Raw genomic sequence first — 19,558 nt, 5'->3', positions numbered from 1 at the left:
GCTGAGCTGTTCGGAGAAGCATCCGCTACTGGCAGGATGTGTTTTCTCACCAGGCCCCCCTGAGGGGCAATTCCTGACCCCTTAAGGAAGATGCGATTTTGAAAAAAAGTTGTGTTAATATGTAGCATAGGAACGCAAACTTTTTGCTGTATATATAGGCTTTTATGCTGATTTCATATATGTAATTAGTTTTGTAGTAAGTTGCAGAGTTTTCTTTTTATGCCATGACAATGCATAAAGTATAGTTCATTTAAGAAAAACACTTTATGCCACTAAACTTTTATGGTTTTAAGTAGAATGCAAATAAGCATCAAAAAGTGCTTATAAGAGAATGTAATGGACAACAAAAATTGTATTGTGAGAATTCTGTGAATACTCAGCTCATACTAACTGTTTGCTTTAGGTTTGTAATATTTGTACAGCCGATATCAAGTTTTATAGGAGATACATGCACCCTTCACATGTTAAAGAATATTTGGGCAAAATTTCATCCCTATCAGGCTATCAGAAGTACTAAAACACGATGTCAACAAGTTCAACAAATGTCAACAAATGTCAACAAGTTCCCAAAAAATAGATCTTGAGAAAAATGCATTTTAAAGGTATAAGTGCAAGCTCATCTATGCAAAAAAGATATGTTTTTTAAGATGGTTGCTACCATCATAAGAGCTTGGCAATTGTCGTCATTTTGAGCATGTGGTTTTAGCGAACTCTTTAAGTGCAATGCAATGGCAAGCAGCCAGGCAACAATATCCAGGAAACTCTACATAATGACCTTTTTTTAGTTTTTAGTAGCCACCTTGTGCTCTTTAAAATTTTGGAGATTAGTTACAATCTTCAATAATTTTTGGAGTGAAAGTAGAGAAATAAACCTGCAAAAGCAAATAAAAACTAAAAATATGTAAGTCTGGAAAAACTTGTATTTTTTGACTCGCATCTTCCCATAAGCAATAGACATGTGGCACACATGCTGCACACTCGCTTTGTCTTATAGCAAAAGCGTGAAGCCGAGGCAGTTAGTAATCTTGAACCTTCAAAATGGATTCCTCAGCATATGTGTGCCTGAAAGGATTCCTCTGAATGTATGCTTAAATGAGGCATCATAAAATGCAAAAATAGTGCTGATGACTGTTATAAATACGGTATCAAGCTACGGCGTCATGCGCGAATTGTCATTGCGCATACGCCAAGCTTTTTATGATTGTATTCATTCTTACCTTTCCCTTCCCACTTTTGCTTATATACATGCGTGCAATAAACGATTTCTGGGTCGTTCCCGGCTGACACGGAAACGTCAACGTCTCCGTTCTCTCAGAGCGGCGTCAGACTGACGCCACTATGCAGCAGTGGCGACAAGCCAAGAAACATCCACGCTGTCAAGCAGGAACTCGAAGCTAAGCATTCAGTGACAGCCGTACCGCTGACAACGATGGCCTCCTACCTGCTTCCCAACTTAGACGACACCACAGATAAGCAGAGGCCGTACCTCATCAAAGTTGAGGCGTATTTTGAAGCGAATGCTATTTCGGATTGCGCAAAGAAGAGGGCACTTCTAGTAGCTGCACTTAGCACATCGACGATACAAATCCTGCTGGGAAAGATAGCACCCGCAAAGCCGAACACCTTGAGATATAACAACGTAGTCAAGGTGTTGAATGACCACTACGACCCAAAGCCTAATGAAATCGCTGAAAGTTTCCAGTTTTTCAACTGCTGCCAACAGGAGCGGGAATCCATTCAGGATTTTGTCGTCGCAATCCGACGCATCGCAGACAATTGCAATTTCGGAAGCTCTCTGAACAGCCTATTTCGTGACCGGATTGTCTACGGCATACGTTCAAGTGCTGTTCAGAGGCAACTTCTGGCAAAGACAAATTTATCTCTCGAGGATGCTGAGTTGATAGCGATGGCTGCTGAAACTGCCGAAAAAGACGCCAGGACAATGTCGGTGGACGTACCACCTGTTTTTAATGTGGAAGCGAGTCACAAGCTACAATCGCGATCAAGCATGGGTAGTTCAGAGCAATTGAAGTGTAGTAGGTGTGGCAGTACTAGGCAGCAATAGCTGCAGATGGAAAAATGCATGATGCCACGCTTGCAGCTTAAGGGGGCACCTGGCTAAAGCGTGTGGCAGTCGCATTAATAAAGATGCTGCCGCCCGTCGGTATGTCCCTCACGCGAAAGCTTTAGCCGTAGAGGAGGCTACTTCAGAAGAAGACACCAGGGATAGTGTTCAAATCTGGACGCTAGCGTCAGCGCGGAAGAATTCACTTGAGCCGCCGCTAAGACAAACGTTTAGTTGGGGAGGCATGAACTTATCAATGGAAGTTGACACAGGTTCACCAGTTTGTGTCATATCACGACAGCTTTTTGAGAGAAACATTGCAAATGCTGGCCCACTTTGAAGCCTTCGCACGTCAAGCTATCCTACTACAGTGGAAGGTTGTCGGTGATGGGCGAGTTACAACTTCGTGTGAGTTACCGCGACGTTTCTGTTGATTGCTTGCTTGTGGTTCTAGATTGCCCTGGACTAAGCTTGTGTGGCCGTGACCTGCTCAAACTTCTGGGACAAGCTGGCGCCCCAGTACTGCGAGTGGCACAGGAAGGCGAGGCGATGGCTGTTCATGCGGACAACCCCAACGTCAATGCCCTACGCAACACCTTAGAGAATGTTTTTTTGGAAACCTTGGGGTTGATTAAGGGACCACCAGCCAGCCTCCTGTTGAAGGATGATGCTGTTTTAAATTCTGTAAGGCGAGACCCATTCTATATGCTTTGCGTGACAAAGTGTCGTAAGAACTGAACCAGTTAACGTCACTAGGTATAATATCATCAGTCAAGCATTCTAGTCGGGCAACAGCTATTGTGCCCATTCTGAAGACAGATGGCTCGGTCAGAATATGTGTAGACATTAAAGCCACTCTCAATCCTGCTTGTGCCCGGGAGCAGTACCCCCTTCCAGTAATTCAAGATATTTTTGCCTCATTAGGAGGAGGCCAGTTGTTCAGTACGCTCGACTTGCAGGATGCACATAATCAGGTGGTTCTGGATGAGGACTCTCAGAAGCTTTGCGTTATTAATACTCATAAAGGCCTGTTCAGTTACAATAGGCTTCCTTTCGGCATTTCTTCCGCTCCAGCGATCTTTCAAAGAAAAGTTGACACGATACTGTCTGGCCTACCTGCCGTTCAGGCTTACTTGAATGAGGTTCTGGTCTCTGAAACAGTGGGCGATTGCGGAGTGAGATTACAAAATGTGCTGGAACGGTTACGAGAGCATGGCGTGAAGCTCAGGTATGATAAGCGCAAGTTAAGCCAGCCATCGGTCACTTATCTTGGGCATCGTATTGATCAAGCTGGCCTTCATTCAACTGAGGAGAATGTAGAGGCTATCGTAAATGCGCCCAGTCCCGAAAACCTAAACGAGCTACGTTCGTTTCTTGGAATGATAACATTTTATTCTAAGTTTTTGCCGAACATGTCCAACACATTGTTTCCATTGCACCAACTGTTGGAAAAAAACGCGCGATGGCAGTGGAAGTCTTCTGAGGAATCTGAATTTCGCAAGGCAAAGCAATGTCTTAAAGACGCCGAGGTATTGGTGCATTTTAACCCATGAGACAACTCAACTTAGAATGCGACGCATCCACTTGCGGTATAGGCGCCGTTCTTTTTCACACAATTGGAGGCACTAACAGGCCAGTCGGATTCCAGTCAAGAACTCTGACAAAAGCGGAAAGGAATTATTCTCAATTAGAACGAAAAGCGCTGGCACTAGTTTTTGGAGTCACTAAATTTCGGGATAATCTCTTAGGTCGAGAATTCGTCTCGGTTACCGACCACCAGCCACTTCTGGGACTGCTGCGACCCGAGCGCCAGACGCCTGCCATGCCTGCAGCTCGCATCCAACGGTGGGCTCTGTACCTGGGAGGTTACCGCGACAAGCTACAAAATGCTCCAGGAAGGCAGCTACTGAATGCGGATGCGCTGAGCAGACTGCCACTGCAGTGCACAGATACCGCTACGGATCCTGTACCTGAAGATTACGTATTTTTTTTTTAAGTCTGGATGAAGCGACAGTCACAACGCGCGAGCTTAAGGACCTAACCCCCGATAACTCAATCTTAGCTCGTGCAAAAAAATACGTGTTGTACGGATGACCAAAAGGCACAGGACGGCTTGACCCTTCCTCAGTTCCTTTTGCTGACCATCAGTTGGAGCTATCTCTGGCACATGAACTCGTCTACTGGGGACATTGTGTCATCATACCTGTCGCAGCATAGAAGTGTTTGTTACAATTACTGCATGAGACGTACCGAGGCTCTTCGGCAATGAAAACAGAGGCGCGATCATTGTTTTGGTGGCCTGGAATGGACCGTGACATAAAGTTAATGGCAGCCAAATGTAACAGTTGCAATCGAAATTTGCCTAAGCCTCCAGTGGCTCCGCCTTTAAACTGGCCGAAAACACAAGAAAGATGGTCGCAGGTGCACGTCGACTTTGCAGGGCCAATGGAAGGCGAAATAATTTTTGTGGCAGTCGATTCTCGCACGAAATGAATAGAAGCAGTGCCACTGAAGCATGCTACTTTGGTGACCACCATTAATTGCCTGCGTGACATATTTAGCTATTTTGGGGTGCCAAGAACCCTGGTGTCTAGCAATGGAAACCATTCCACTAGTAACGAGTTTGTCATTTTTGTTGACAGAAACAACATTACACACCTAAGAACCGCCCCTTTTCATCCGCAGTCAAATGGGGCGGCGGAGAGGGCAGTCAGGACGATCAAGGACAGACTGCGCAAGATGAAAGGCGGGACGCTCGAGCATAACCTCACCCATTTGCTGCTCAATTACTGGAGGACTCCACAAAAAACTGGAAAGTATCTAGCTGAAATGTTGCTGGGGCACCAGATACGGTCACGACTGGACACCTGCTTTCCTGCGTCGGCGGGCCCCAATGCAAACGAGGAAAGTGATGAGTTGTTGCCCCCAGTGAACTGTGATGTGCATGTACGCAACTACGGACCCAATGGTAAATGGATACCAAAGAGAGTAACAGCTACATCGGGCGGACGAACGGTCACAGTGGAAACTCCGCAAGCAAGCGTTCGGCAGCACATCGATCAAGTTCGTCCTCGTACGGCATCTTCGCAAGGCGAACCACCTTGGACTAACCCGACACTAACAGCAAGGACAATACCCTGACCGCAACGCCCCTCAACCCGCAGCTATCCGCGAGCCCCGATGCCGCCGCGAAAGCTTCGCCTCAGGAGATGCTTCCAGACAATGACCAGCATGCGCCTGCTGCTGTCTCAACGCCCGTTCCACCCAGGACAGATCAACAAACCACACAACCCCTCCGCCACTTTACAAGAGTACGCAAGGCAGTTTTTCATAATTAGGAAGGACGAAATGTTGCAAATACGGTATCAAACTATGTCGTCCTGCGCGAACTGTCATTGCGCATGCGCCAGGCTTTTTTTTATTGTATTCGTTCTTACATTTCCCTTTCTACTTTTGCTTATATACATGCGTGCAATAAGTGCTTTGTGGGTTGTTCCCAGCTGACACGAAATCGTCAACGTCTCCGTTCTTTCAGAGCGCGTAAGACTGACGTCGTTATGCAACAATGACAAGCAAAGGCTTTGAAAACAATGCCAACGAATGTTCTTTTAATGGATGCCTCACAGGCTTCATTGTGAGTCGTCCTAGTGTTACTTGACAGACCCCACAGCCATTCATTAGCTCTGACCAAAGGTCTCACTACCATACATATGATGTGAAGTGGCGAAGCTTCCATAAAGCACATCTCTCTAGTAGTACTCACATCCATAGAAAGCCCTCGAGATGATCTGTTTCTTCATGGTGTCACACAAAAGCTGCAGTGATTGCCTGCAAGAAAAGCACATGGCTTTGGTGCATTCTGCACACTTGCTGTGACATTGCAGAAAATCCACACTCTTCTGCCTACTTTGTCTGTGCCTAAAAGCCTTGAGCTGAGCTCACGGCGCAAATTCTTGGACCAGGACAAAGAAAAACAGGCTCGCTTATCTGCGTCCTGTGCTTCTTTACCCCTGTTTGAGTATTCGTTCCCAACCAGCAAGCACTACTAATACTTTGTCTACAAGTATTTGCTATTTAGAATGTACCAGTAATTTTACATAACCTCGCATATGTAAACATGTTGCTCGCCTGTTGTTTACTGTGAAGCCCTAGTGGTTTATGACTTTGGCCTTCTTAAATGCGCTACTGTTGCACATTTGTACCATACAGCTCACTTGGGCCACAAAAAGGTTCTTCACTTCTTCAAAACCGTCCTGTATGCACTAACACTTCCTGGCATGGCACTCGAGTCTTCTCATGCATCACTTTTCGTCCAATCAAAGCACTAGTTAAAACTGCACATTTTGGGCAGCAAAGCACACCAAATGCCCTTCATTTTCAGTGGGTGCATTTACTTTAGAGCATGGTGTTCATACTTCTTCACTGAAGATTCTTGGATATTACTCTTTCATATAACCATATTTCAACATTGTTACCTTTTTTTAACCAATGATAAGTGGCATGTGTGCATTGACATTGCAAATAACTGTACGTGACGCAAAAAAATTTCCTGACTATAATATTGAATTATTTGATGCATATGGTACAGCTTTGGTTGACTGTAACATTTTCAGTTTACATCACGATACGCTCATCATTGGTCACTATTGTGTAAAACTTAAATTAACTTATGCGTTGTACGTTGCTTGCACGTGTCCTTCGATTCAATTTATGGTTAGTATGCTCTGTATGGTGTAATTTTTTTCAGACTGCCAGATGAGTTGTCCTCCTTGATTTTATTGTGATGTGTGTAGTGCATTCCATTACTCCACCCTGCATCGACCATTGGCTAACAGTGTCAATAACTAAATAAATAAATTCTAAATGTAAATCTAACCATTCTTCACCTTATCCATTGTCTTGGTACGCAAATTAATAAGCAGTAACCATATAGGCAACCGTGCTGAGAGGTTTCTCACTCATTGGTCCCAGAGTAATATGTGCAGCCTAGACTACCTGCAAAAGTGGCAACTGGCCTCGCCAAGTTTGTCCGTGCACTTACAGAATAGAACAACTTCAGCTCACGCCCAGATGTAAAACGTGGCACAGCCAAACATCAATTGCATGCCTCCCCGTCGAGGTTACACTTGAGAACATCACAACAACTCCCTCGAAGAAGAGAATATACGATGCTTGCATCAAGTGTAAGGCGAATCTGAATGGGAGCAAGAGCCTGTGCTTTCTATGCTGCTAAAATCGTATAAAATGTCAAACTTGAGCTTTTGCACAAAACAACTTTGAAAATAAGTCAATTCCCCATAGTATCTTCTTCAGGCAAGTAAAGAGCTAGCTTTTAAAAAAAAGCGTGTCGATATCTGGCACAACATCTGGAGTGAAGGATTTACGCAAGTCTGACTAACAACATTTCACCCTGATATTATATTGTACACTAGTAACAGTTTGCTTAAAAGCCAGGAATTGCTTTAAACAAGGCGGATCATTGAAGACTTTTATGGAAATGTGCTAAAGCAGAAGTAATGGTGAAATCCTTTTGCCCGGAAGACGAACCCGACCAGCAAGAGGTGTGGCCCACACTGACCCCTGTGCCCTTGGTCCAGGTGACTCCTCCTCGGGTGGCGGTGACTCACTCGAGCGGGAGGATGAAGAGCGAGCCTCTAGCAGGCGATTGGCACGAGCCGCTTCTGTGGTCGCTACAGCAACGGGGCCACCTTCCAGGAGGTCCTCTGCACGGATGAACCAAGCATCTGCAGCTGCCCAATCACGCACTGTGACTGTTTGGCTTCACATCATAGCACGGCCAGTCTAGAGGCGCGTGCTCATCCTTCCTTTTACAGGCCGAGCACACGGAGCTGCTTCTACATATTGCAACAGCTTTGCACTGGTGCTCCAAGCTGACTTGCTCATGACCACTGTGGAGACTAGCGTGCGCTAGGAATGCTTGGCTTTTGACTTGCTGTGGTCAATTTCTGAAGTTACCCTATATGACATTCACGGCACCAATGCAATGGCAGCATGTAGTTAGGATAACTCTGTTTATTCCTGCTTTCCGCAAAAGGAGGCACAAGCCTCTGATACACACCCTTTTGTTGCTCAGGACAGCATTGACACGCTTATAACAAAGTCTTTGTTTTTTTTCTTTTTTGTAACTTCGAGAAATGTGTAAGAGGATTATTATTGCATTTGGTGTGCATTTTGGATCGTGCAACACACTTAGAAAGCTCGGCTGCATAATCCATCACAGACTGACACAAAAAATGATGCAACACTTATTACTGCAAGGCTGGTTCTTGATTTCTCTACATCCCTGTGAGATTTCTGAGTCATCAACCAAGCCATCTGCCAACCCATTACAAAACCACGAAATATGTATAGCTCTATACACCAGGAAAAGAATTCCCCGTCACAAAGTGGGGCTCACCCAGGGAGTGCGGCCGCAGTGAAGTGATAACTCGAAAGACGAAGTCAGTGCTGCCTTCTTCCTCTTCCCCTTGAGCTGCCCTGCGACGACGTAACCGTGGAAACACCTTGCCTGTGCAAAAGAGCAATCGCTATGGCGCTTCCACATGGCCCATTTATGCAAAATCGCAAAATGTTAACAAGGTTTAAAGGTGAGACCGTAAAGAAGATACAGATGAGCTCACCTGTCTCTTCGTTTCTGTCTTCATGTATCACGCTTTGCACCATAGGTACCGTAATTACTCGAATCTAACGCGCACCTTTTTTACGGTAAGCGAGTTCATAAATCGCATGCGCATTAGAATCGAGTACGAAAAAAAAATGAATACGGTCATTCTATTGCCATCGGCATTTCCAAAATGGCCGCCCCCTACGTGCGTCAGCATGGCGCGTCGGCCATTTGTGCCTGTGTTTCTCATGTGCGGCACATCGTACGTGTGCTGAGGAGTTCGTCATCTGGTAGTGCATTAGCATCCACAGCATGGAAGGGCCTACTCCAAAAACTCGACGAGTGCACCACGATGCCGCTTTTAAAAGAAAAGTCATCGCGTGTGCCGAAACAGACGGAAATCGGGCCGCATCGCGGTCGTTCGGAGTTCCCGAAATGTGCGTGCGGGACTGGCGGAAACAAAAGCAGAATATTGTCGACAGCAAAGATTCACGTAAAGGCTTCAGTGGACCACAGCAGCGTTGGTTTCCGCAAATTGAAGAGCTGCTCGGCGAGTATGAGATTGAGCAGTGAGCGGCACAGCGGCCCGTGACGACAGAACTGCTCCAAGTGCAGGCTATGCAGTTAGCTTTAGAAAAAGGGCTAACGCCGAGCCAGTTTAAAGCGAGCAGGTGCTGGCTAATTAACTTTACGAAGAGGAAAGGCTTTTCCCTCAGAAGGTGAACGGGCATATGCCAAAAGTTGCCGGAGGAGTACGAAGAAAAGCTTCACAGTTTTCAAAGGTTCATCCTAAACTTGCGGCACAACAACGGCTACCTGCTTGGGCAAATCGGGAATGCCGATCAACCCTCTTTACTTCGACATGCCTGGCACCACAACTGGCGAGAAGAAGGGGGCGAAGCAAGTTCGCGTGCTGACATCGGGCCACGGTAAAACTAGAGTGACGGCAATGCTCCGTTACACGTCAGATAGGCACAAGCTTCCCCCGTACCTCATATTTAAACGGAAGACGCTCCCGAAAGGAGTCGTTTTCCCGAGTGGTGTGATCGTGCGGGCCAACGAGAAAAATGGGTGTGCATTGCAATCGATGTCTTACTTTTTTTTTCGTCGTGGAAACCAGGTGCGCGTTACAATCGAGGGCACGGTAGAATTGAGTAAATACGGTAACATGCTTATTACACACAAACTTGCCCACGAAAAAATTCTTCTAGAATACATTTCGTGCAGTCAGTATATAGGCACATATCAAGCGTGTGGTAACAGCAGTAATCGCATTGTCAAGCTGTACTGTCGCATTGTCATGGAGGCACTTGCAAGGGCTGGAGTGACACTGAATGACAGCAAGTGCATGTTTAATGTTCAATGTCTTAAATTCCTTGGACACTGGCTCGATGAAGATGGAATAAGACCCGACGAAAGAAAGTTTGAAGCCATACTGAAAATGGAGAGTCCCAGAAACAGGACCGAGCTGCAGAGAGTTCTCGGAATGGCAACATACCTTGCGAGATTCGTTTTGAATCTCTCTGATATTCTGCAGCCATCACACTCTTGTTGTCAAAAAAGCAAGAATTTGTTTGGGGTTCTCCACAAGAGCAGGCATTCAACACGTGGAAGTCGGTGCTTTCATCTCGTCCTGTCCTTGGAGTCTACGACCCATCAAAAGAAATTGTCGTCACCGCTGACGGACCATCCTTCGGAGTGGGAAGCATTAATCCAGCAGAAGCAAACGAATGGCAAGTTTTCTATCATTGTTTATGCCTCGAGGTCGCTCTCAGAAACCAAGAAGCGCTACGCTCAGATTAAAAAAGAGGCTCTTGCTTTTGTCTGGGCATGCGATAAATTCAGCGATTACCTTGTTGGCAAGCTGTTCAAGCTAGAGACGCATCACAAGCCGTTGGTTCCAATCTTCACTTCGAAGAGTCTTGACGACTTGACAACTTGATTACAGAGGTTAAAGATGAAAATGATGCGATATCGATATGAGGTTGTATATGTTGCAAGCAAAGAACTTCTAGCCACAGATGCACTTTCGAGTGCACCTCTGCGAGAGACCGGAGACAGCGAGCTCGAAGAAAGCGTTGAAGTTTTCCTGTGCTCTATGACAACCCCTATTCTGATAACGCAACATTGCTTCCAATGATTAAAGGCATGCCAACAAGCAGACCCTATTTGCACACAACTTCGTCTGCTATGCGAGAAAAAATGTTCCTCCATGTGAGACTTAGACTTAACCTAAAACCCTTTTACGACCACCGACACCAGCTCACTGTCGAGAATGATTTACTCCTCTAGGCCTCGTGAGTTGTCTTCCCGGACTGATGCCAAAAAGAAATCCTACGACTCTAGCACGAAGAACACTTTGGCATAACAAAGCTATTGCTCGAGCCAGAGACTGTGTCTGGTGGCCCACCATAGGATCTGAGGTCTCTTCTCTGATGAAGCGATGTCAGCAATGCATCGAACAACAGTCAACAGGAAAATGCCACTAATAAGCTCCGAATTCCCTGAGAGGCCTTGGCATTGCGATGCATTTGTTTCACTTCAAGAACCAGTGGTGGTTGATAGCTACAGACTATTATTCAAGATACCTCGAACTAGTTCGAAGTGAGAAGCTCCCTTCTGCAGCCATGGTCCACCACTGCAAGTCAATTTTAGCACGCCACGGAATTCTCGAGGAAGTGGTTTCGACAATAGCCTGCAGTTTTCTTCGACTAAGTTGTCACTCTTCGCCCAAGACTATGGTTTCAAGCATATTACAGCTAGTCCTTACTATCCTCAGAAAAATGGAGTTGCAGAGGCTGCAGTGAAAATCATCAAGACATCCATGACGAAGGCCAACGACCCTTACCTGACACTTCTAGGTTACAGGCCGACTCCTTTTAAGAGTGGATATGGCCCTGCCGAACTGTTCATGGGTCGTCGGCTGAGATCCAGGCTTCGTCTGTGTTCCACCAAGCTGACACCCCAATTTCCAGATTAAGACAGCCTTCGGAATTTTGAGGATAGATACAGAAACCGTCAAAGGAAAGACTTCGACAAACGTCACGGAGTCCGCGACTTCCCGGAACTTCTTTATCGAGATGCCGTGTGAGTGACAGACCTCAAGAGCAAAGGGACAATACGAGCCCCAGCCGACGAGCCTCGATCTTATTGGGTCAACACAATACTGGTGCTGTACGTAGAAACCGGACACAGCTAGTTCTATACTCCCGAAGTCACAACAATGCAGATAGTGCCAGTACCAGTGACTGGGCTATAGACACTCCCTCGCGTTGCAGGACACTTCCCACGGGCATAACAGAAGTGGCAGGTGTGCGAAGCCGCCTGGTGCAGTGAACTTCACTTGATTGCATTGGGAGATGTATTAGATGCTGACATCTAGAAAAAGCCAGGCGAAGCTGGTGACAGCTTGCGCTCGAGGTGTGCGTGGCGCTTGACAGGGCTCCTAGGCTTGAATAGCGTTTGGAATAAACCTGTGTCCACGTAACTCAGCCTCCTGCCTTCTCACTCGTCCCTGACGACTTCAACAGGCACCTCTTAAAACGCGTGAGAAAAAATGCATATAATGCTCTCTGGTGCAACCTAAAGCCGTTTCAAGTGCATAAAATATGATTTGAAGTTATACATGTTTTACATACAAGTTATACATACAAAAGTCAACCAGTGAGGATTTCTTGTCCTACCAGTAGATTGACCACGTCGTTGATGGGTGACACCAGCGGTCATTTTCGTCAATTTTCAACATCACATTAGGATTGTGATTTATTTCTGATGGGACAAAAGCACGCTCTTTGCCGTTAATGTGATGAACTAGCTTTTCATTTTTGCCAAAAACAAAAAGTTTTCCGAGTGGCAGACAGTTCTTTTAACCTTCTCCGGCTCATCGATTCAAATCGGCTCATGAAGTCCACAGTGATGAATTCTTTTATCGAAAACAAATTCCTAAATACAACAATAAATGAAGTCGCAAATGTGTTCGAAGTCTCAAGCATGAACAATAGGCAAACCCGTGTACTATCCATCATTGCCACTGTGGCTGCGCGATCGCTGTGCTGGAGTTTCCTGAAGTAAATATTGAAGGAAAGTCTGTGGTAGGAGGTTTTGGCAGAATTGGTGCAGCTATCACTTCATATGATCTGTGTGTAGCTGAAGCTTGCATTAAATTGGCAAGAAGAACAGTATGCACAGCTGTACTGGCAGTGACTCACCTGTGCCGCTCTGCTGTGTCCACAGAGGCGGGTCCAGCTGGCCGTTAGGAAGCAGGCCGTTCTCGAGGCAGGACAAAAAGGCCAGCAGGTGGCCCCCCCGAGGAAAGTGCATGGGCGGGCGCTGCACTCCGTCCTGCCCCACCAACACCAGGGTGCCCCCAGAGTCACCTGCTCAGGGGCAGTAAAGGAGGAAGTCCAAATCAGACCTGCGCCTGCTGTAACTGTCACCGCAGCTTAACTGGTAGAGCATCGGACGCGTTATTCAAAGGTGACAAATTTGGTGCCTGCCCATGACAAGTCATCTTTTCGTCCACTTCTCTTCCTTCACATTTACATCACATTTACTACAAACACCCTGCATTCTTTCTTTGGCACTATTGTCTGTTAGTTCTCATTGATACTGTGTCTAACAAAGAAAAATGAGCCCTTGTATTTTCACATTTTTTTCTCCCGTTAAAGCATTTTGGGCAACCAAACCCAGCATGTCAAGAAAATATGTACAGTTAAACCTGCTTATAAGGAACCTCCATATAACAAATTCCTCAATATAACGAAGTTTTTCTATTCCCCGCCATTGCTCCATAGAAGCACGTGTATTTTCAACCTCTATGTAACAAAGTAACAGCGGTCGCGACCTGAAGTCGTACATGTCGCGCGCCTCAAGCCGTTTCATGCGCGTTAACAAACTGAACTAGTGTTTTTTTTTGTATTATTGTTGTATCGTATTTATTCATTGTACTTTCTTGCATTATTATTGTACTTTCATCTTTAGTTAAAGCATCGGGACGATGCCTTTTTTCAGAGGGGGGCAATGCCACGTTCCATTTCCCAAGTTTTTGTTATCGTCCGAAAACACCGCACGATTCTCAGCGCAAACCGCGCCTGCAGTTTTCTAGAAGGTTCCGGACTGTAGTAGATCATTTCGATAAGATCACGCCCACTGTGCGAACGGTACAGATTGTTCTGGAAGCTACGCCACCGCCAGCGATAACGCTAGAACATTCGACGGCAAGAGTATAAATGCCGACGCGCTTCGCCGCTTGTCAGTTGTTGATCGAAGGCCGACGCTCCGTTCGCCGCTATCAGTCCGAGACTGCTATCTGTGCGAGACTGCTGCTGTAATTGGACTTTCAGTTTACCGGCACAGGTTCGCCCAAATAAACAGTTAAATCCTAACACGAAGTCTCCTGTCTTCGGCCACGTCACGACCCCGTGACAATATAACGAACTTTCCGCACGGACAATCTAAGAATTTTGCTGTGCATTTTGGCATTTTGGTACGAGCGTGCATCTTCCGCGGCTGCCCCGCTGTCCACAAAGCGCAAAGTGGCGGCGACACGCACGGCGCACCAGGTGAGAGCGAGCGCTCGCTCTCACCATCCCCCTCATGCGGGTGTGGGCAGGTGGGCCTGCACCCCACGAGCCAGCATTGCCGCCGTTCTCGCCATTGCGGGTGTGCTCCGCCTTCCCCTCCAAACCAAAAAAAAAAACAAACCAGAAAACTACTTTTGCGCATTGGAAGTGCCAAGCTTTTAGTTAGCGTCACATATGTGAGGCCGCATTGCCTATGAAGGGCGCTTTACCAAACAGTTTTTTGCAGTGTCTGTGTCCATGTCGTTCGCTCTTCGTTTTGGACACCATGCGCACGTGCATAGTTTACGCGTGCATGGTGTGGCCCTGACGACGTTTAGCTTTGTTTTTTTTCATTGTGATAGCAATCACAAGAACAGTCTTCGCTGGATTTTGGCCTTCGTCAAAATTATTTCTTAATTTCTTAATTATATATATATATATGTATCACAGAACAGACTTCTCGGTGCCCACCGCCATGCGCCTACATAATGATGCGCTCGCTTCGTGCGCTGTTCCACTGTTTGCATTCGCTTTCTGCTCGTCTGAACTCTAGAGTAATGACGAAAGCAGAATCAGTGATGTTCCTGGTAAAACAATAAATGTTTACTTTTGTTGTGCACAATCAGACGCTCGGTCATAGGCAATGTGAAAGGGGTTAAAAGGTCTGAGTTGCACTGTCAACCCCGATGATGAATTCCATTCCTGGCCATGACAGCCGCATTCCGACGGGTGTGAAAAGCAAGAACAGACTTCTGCTTGGATACTGATGCATAATCATGTGATTTTGTGGCGCAAAACACAACATTTACATGGGTAATTCCTATAGAAAATATGAGGGTTTATTTGTATCAGAAAAATGCACGTATCTACAGACATTGCAAGGCCCCACGCTCACGCGCATTATTGAGTCTAGCAAAATACAGTTGAACCTCGATAATTCGAACTCAGAGGAGCCCGAAAATTTGTTCGAATTAAAAGAAGTTTGAATTAATGAAAGCTAAATAAACGGAGGGCTCTCCATGCAGTAGCGCATGTGCATTGAGCTAACACATGAGGGAGGAGTTAAGAAGACTTACATTTATTCACAAATCACAGGACATCCGTTATTAATTGAAGTAATCGGGGATGCGCGTCTGCACACGTTTGCCTTGCAGCGAGTCAATCAATCTTGCACGCAACTTGCAAAGCATTTCTACTTTGGCTTCAGCATTCTCCTGAATTTGCGCGCGAAAATGTCCAGCACCGACACTTTTTAAAGACAACGACAACAACAACTGCTGCGTAGCAGAGCCTCCCACTCTCCGTTTCGCAGCCGCAGCATGGCTAGCACGTGACAAGATAGGAGAAGCGTCTCCCCGCGGAAAGAAGCAGATCGCCATTTCAGAGAAAACCAACACTCCACAGCAGCTTTTTTTTTTTTCTCTCTTCGCGCGCGGCGTTAGAAGGAGGAGGGTCTTTAGGTGGCAGGGACGGAAAACCACACTATTATTCCACCCAGCAACAGCTTTTTTTTTTTCTCTCTCTCTCTTCATGCGCGGCGTTGGAAGGAGGAGCATCTTTAGGTGGCAGGGACGGAAAAGGGAGAAGCTTGACATGGGCGCATCGCCGATCGGCATTTGAGAGAGAGCAAACATTCCACCGCAGCCTTTTCTTTCCTTTTCATTTCCTTCGCGGGCAGCGTTGAGGTGTCGCAGGTGCCGCGGCGGGTTTGGGCGGGGTGCTGAGAGCATTTTCGGAGCGCGGTATGTTCGAATTAATCCTCATAAGTGCTTGGGCGTTCTAATTACTGGGCGTTTTCACCAATTGCAACACACGCAGCTTTAGTGGGACCTCATCGTGACTTCCAATTAATCGGAAGTTCAAATTAGGCGTGTTCGAAATAATGATATTCGACTGTATCTCGAAAGCGCTTGGCCTGGAATACTACCGCCACCGTTTGTCTGTTTTTCTCTTGTAGCTGCTCACTCAACTCGTTGTTTAGTTGGATGTTTCTCTCGCAATAATTTTGGAGCTTCATTTCACGAAATCTATTGAGGTTATGTGCGAAAATGTTCATTGCTCTCAGATTCTGTCTTCGTGCAGAATCGTAGCAGCAGTATCGCGACTACCAGTTTAGATAGCCACCTCATAAATTAATTTTCCTTGCAATTGATTACCTTTACGTGGACGTGATATAAGAGACCAGTCATTGCCTCATCAAGGTGAAGCTTGTTTAATTATTATGTACTTGGGCCACGTCGTCGACTTCACCATCGTAAGAGTTTATTCCAACTTTGTGGCGTTTGTGTTGGAATCTACTATGAGCAGTGCTCCCATGTGAAGTGAGCATTACTGTTTGTGCCGCGGCGGTAGATCACCCTAACGTTTCACGCAAATCAGGATATACAACTACACAATATCCGGCGACTATAGAAAAGAAACATGTACATATATATGATCTGAGTAAACCGACATATTCCAACGTTTCCGAAACCACTGTGCGTGCGGCAGTAATATTTCGTTTATTTTCCAAGTATGTGAGATTTCAGCTTATGACAGTCAGATTCATGTAAATTTTCCTGTTGGAGAAAGTGAAATTCTATAAATCATTTATATTCTTTGCAGATGCAGGTGTAACTTGCACGGTAAAGCGCAATGTGTTTAGTGAATTGTAATCATTCTAACTTCATTTGTCATGTTTCGGCACACATATGTTCTCATCCCCGAGTCTATGCCTAGTTTAATAACGCTAGCATCAGTTAGCATACTTTCTTATTTCTTGGTGTAGGCAGAAAACAACAATTTTTACAGTAAATATTTCGTTCAGGCGGAAGTCTGCCTATCCTATGCTAAATTATAAAACATTTTGCAATTTCGGTTGACTTTCACTAGTTACGAAACCTTTCAATTTGTATCTTGAGGGATTTGCATCATGCAATTGAAGAGTAATCACCAACCTATCGCTAAAGAGCGGGTGCGCGGCGGGTGCAGAAAAAGGAAACAAGCAGCAACGAAGATGGAGTGCCCTTGCTGTGACATCACATCGGCACGATTGCAGCGACACCAGTGTTTGTTTGTGGGGCTAATACACCGGACAGACTGGCACACATGTGCAGAGAGCAAATCAGGACGAAGAGTGTGCGTGTCGGTTCATGATGATGATAGCTTAGGATGATGAGTAAGGGCCTGCTGTTTAGAAACAGTCAAATCACACGAAGGAAAAAAAGAGGGGGGCTTTACCTTGCTGATGGCAATGGAGGTAGACAATGTCTTCCATGTTGACACTGAGGGCATACTCCCAGTAGATGCTGGAAGAGAGGCATTCCATGCTAATAAAGAACCCTGAAATGCAAATCATTTCACATGCAAGAAAACTAAGCATATCCAAAAATAGCTGCAGATGCATAGAGATTAACAAGCAATAACTGAAAGTAAATTGTGTGTTAAATGGGGCTAGGTGGTACTACACCCTTTATACTGCACTGTGGCATTGTATGTCATGCTTCACCTTTCATGTCTCCTTTATATTGTGATAGCAGTTATATAGACGCCCTCAATGAGTTTTTGCCATCAGCGTCGGCGTCATGTTCCGTATGAAGTTCAAACTGTTATCATCGCCCCATGCAACGAATGTTCTACCCGTGAGTAAATAAGCACGAGTGGGGGCATTGAGGGCAGCTGAAACAGCGATCGAATGTGCGGACCATCCGCTCGAAGGGGCATGCTATAACACCTCGCTGCAAGTTAGACCTGCCATTGAATGCTCAAGCAGGCAAGGAACGCCCCACCCATCCTGAACAAAAAGGCATGAGCAGAGAAGGGTTGTGAACTCTGATTTTAAGCGCACGGTTTAAATAGCTGGCGCACACTATTTCTGCAGGCATCACTGATCGGCTCATATATCCATCTATGTGCTGTGCTCTCAACACACACTGTACCAAACTCCTTTGCCTCCTTGAATTGACGAACACCAGGGTTTTGCAGAGTTACACGATGTCCAATCAAAAAGAGTTAACTGCCAGCCTTACTTCAACTATTAATACAGTAGACTCCCTTTACGACAAATTCCAAGGAATCATGATAATTTGTTCGTCTTATCAGGAGTTCATCTATCAGAAGTGCCCCCCAAAACAAAATGCTAACATGCCAAGTATGCCCAGATATGTTGCTTGAAAACACTGAACGAATATACAGTGTAGACCATTCATAACGTAACCGCTTGTAGAGCAGAAGTGCTTACAATGCGGTCTTTTTCTACTTCTGTTTACCCTTACATAGAACACCATGTATACGCATACTGCTTACTGTGCAGTCCCCCAAGATGAATGACCGGTTATAATGCAGTTGCCAAAATCATTTGTGACAAACGCGGTAGCACGTGCGCTTCTGAAAGTTTGTTTGAGTGTCAGTGACTAGACACGCTTTGTCACGATGTTGTGTTATTTTCTGTGTATTCCATGTTATTGATGACCGCCCTATTACTCTTTGAAGTTTGTACCCCCCTTACTCAATGCTCTCATTGAGCTTGTAAGGTATCATAAATAAATAAATAAATAAAAGGAGGCGCGGTGGGTGCGCCACTGGGGAGCGAACGACGTGGTCGTTACGGAGGAGGAGGGTACTGAAGGTTTAACAGTGCGAAAAAATACACAACGGACAAAGGACAAACAAGCGCTGATTATTTTTTCGTGCTATTAAACCGTAAGTATGCTAAACCAACCAGCCCAATCAGCCACTTTGTTAAGGAGGAGGGGACGTGGAGTGAACGAACGAAGGACAAAGGGAATAAAAAGAAAATGAAAAAAGACCGAGAGACACTGCGCGGGCTCACCAAGTAAGGGAGGAGGACGGCTGCCTCAGTCACTGATAAGCCTTTGCACTGGCACTGGCGCGGCTACAGCGTACTACGTCGCTAGTGTGGCTTCAGCCTCACGCAGCTCAATGTGGAACGTGCGTTCCCATCCATATCAACTACATGCGCTTAATAGTTTCCTGTCGGGAAAGACATCGTGATAGTCATGCTTCAACCGTAAATTGAAAACCTTTTACGGTTTTACAACACGACCTTTCACTTTTGCTGCCAGTGCACTGTCGTACGTAAGCTTGGCAAACTGCCGGCCACGAAAGCGAACTTCGTATCACGCACGCTCTTCCTGGTTTACTGCTAGTGCTATCTTTTTGACATTAAATCTTCATGTTCTGGACAAACTTTCCGCGACAACATACCAAATGGCTAATCATGTGGTGGTTTTGGGACGTTAAACCCCACATCTCAATCAATCAATCAACATACCAAACGGCAAACGAAGCCTAATCGGTGTTGGTTGC

General features: G+C 45.8%; 1 protein-coding gene across 2 annotated transcripts in view; it reads right to left on the bottom strand.

The window, feature by feature from the left end:
- Positions 1-19,558, bottom strand: part of LOC119167945 (small G protein signaling modulator 1) — a 301,398-nt gene that overhangs the window by 121,682 nt on the left and 160,158 nt on the right. For both annotated transcript variants that reach the window (XM_075891022.1, XM_037419412.2), the window contains exons 8-12: positions 17,471-17,538; positions 12,899-13,066; positions 8,484-8,594; positions 7,644-7,788; positions 5,829-5,893 (exon numbers count right to left, since the gene is read on the bottom strand). In XM_075891022.1, coding sequence (XP_075747137.1) covers positions 5,829-5,893; positions 7,644-7,788; positions 8,484-8,594; positions 12,899-13,066; positions 17,471-17,538 — 557 coding nt within the window. The remainder of the gene's footprint in view (positions 1-5,828; positions 5,894-7,643; positions 7,789-8,483; positions 8,595-12,898; positions 13,067-17,470; positions 17,539-19,558) is intronic.

The sequence above is a fragment of the Rhipicephalus microplus genome, chromosome 3 (genome assembly GCF_043290135.1).
Source record: "Rhipicephalus microplus isolate Deutch F79 chromosome 3, USDA_Rmic, whole genome shotgun sequence".
Classification (NCBI taxonomy): Eukaryota; Metazoa; Arthropoda; class Arachnida; order Ixodida; family Ixodidae; genus Rhipicephalus; species Rhipicephalus microplus.
Note: the sequence above shows the minus strand (reverse complement) of the source record. Positions and strands in the feature narration are given on the sequence as shown.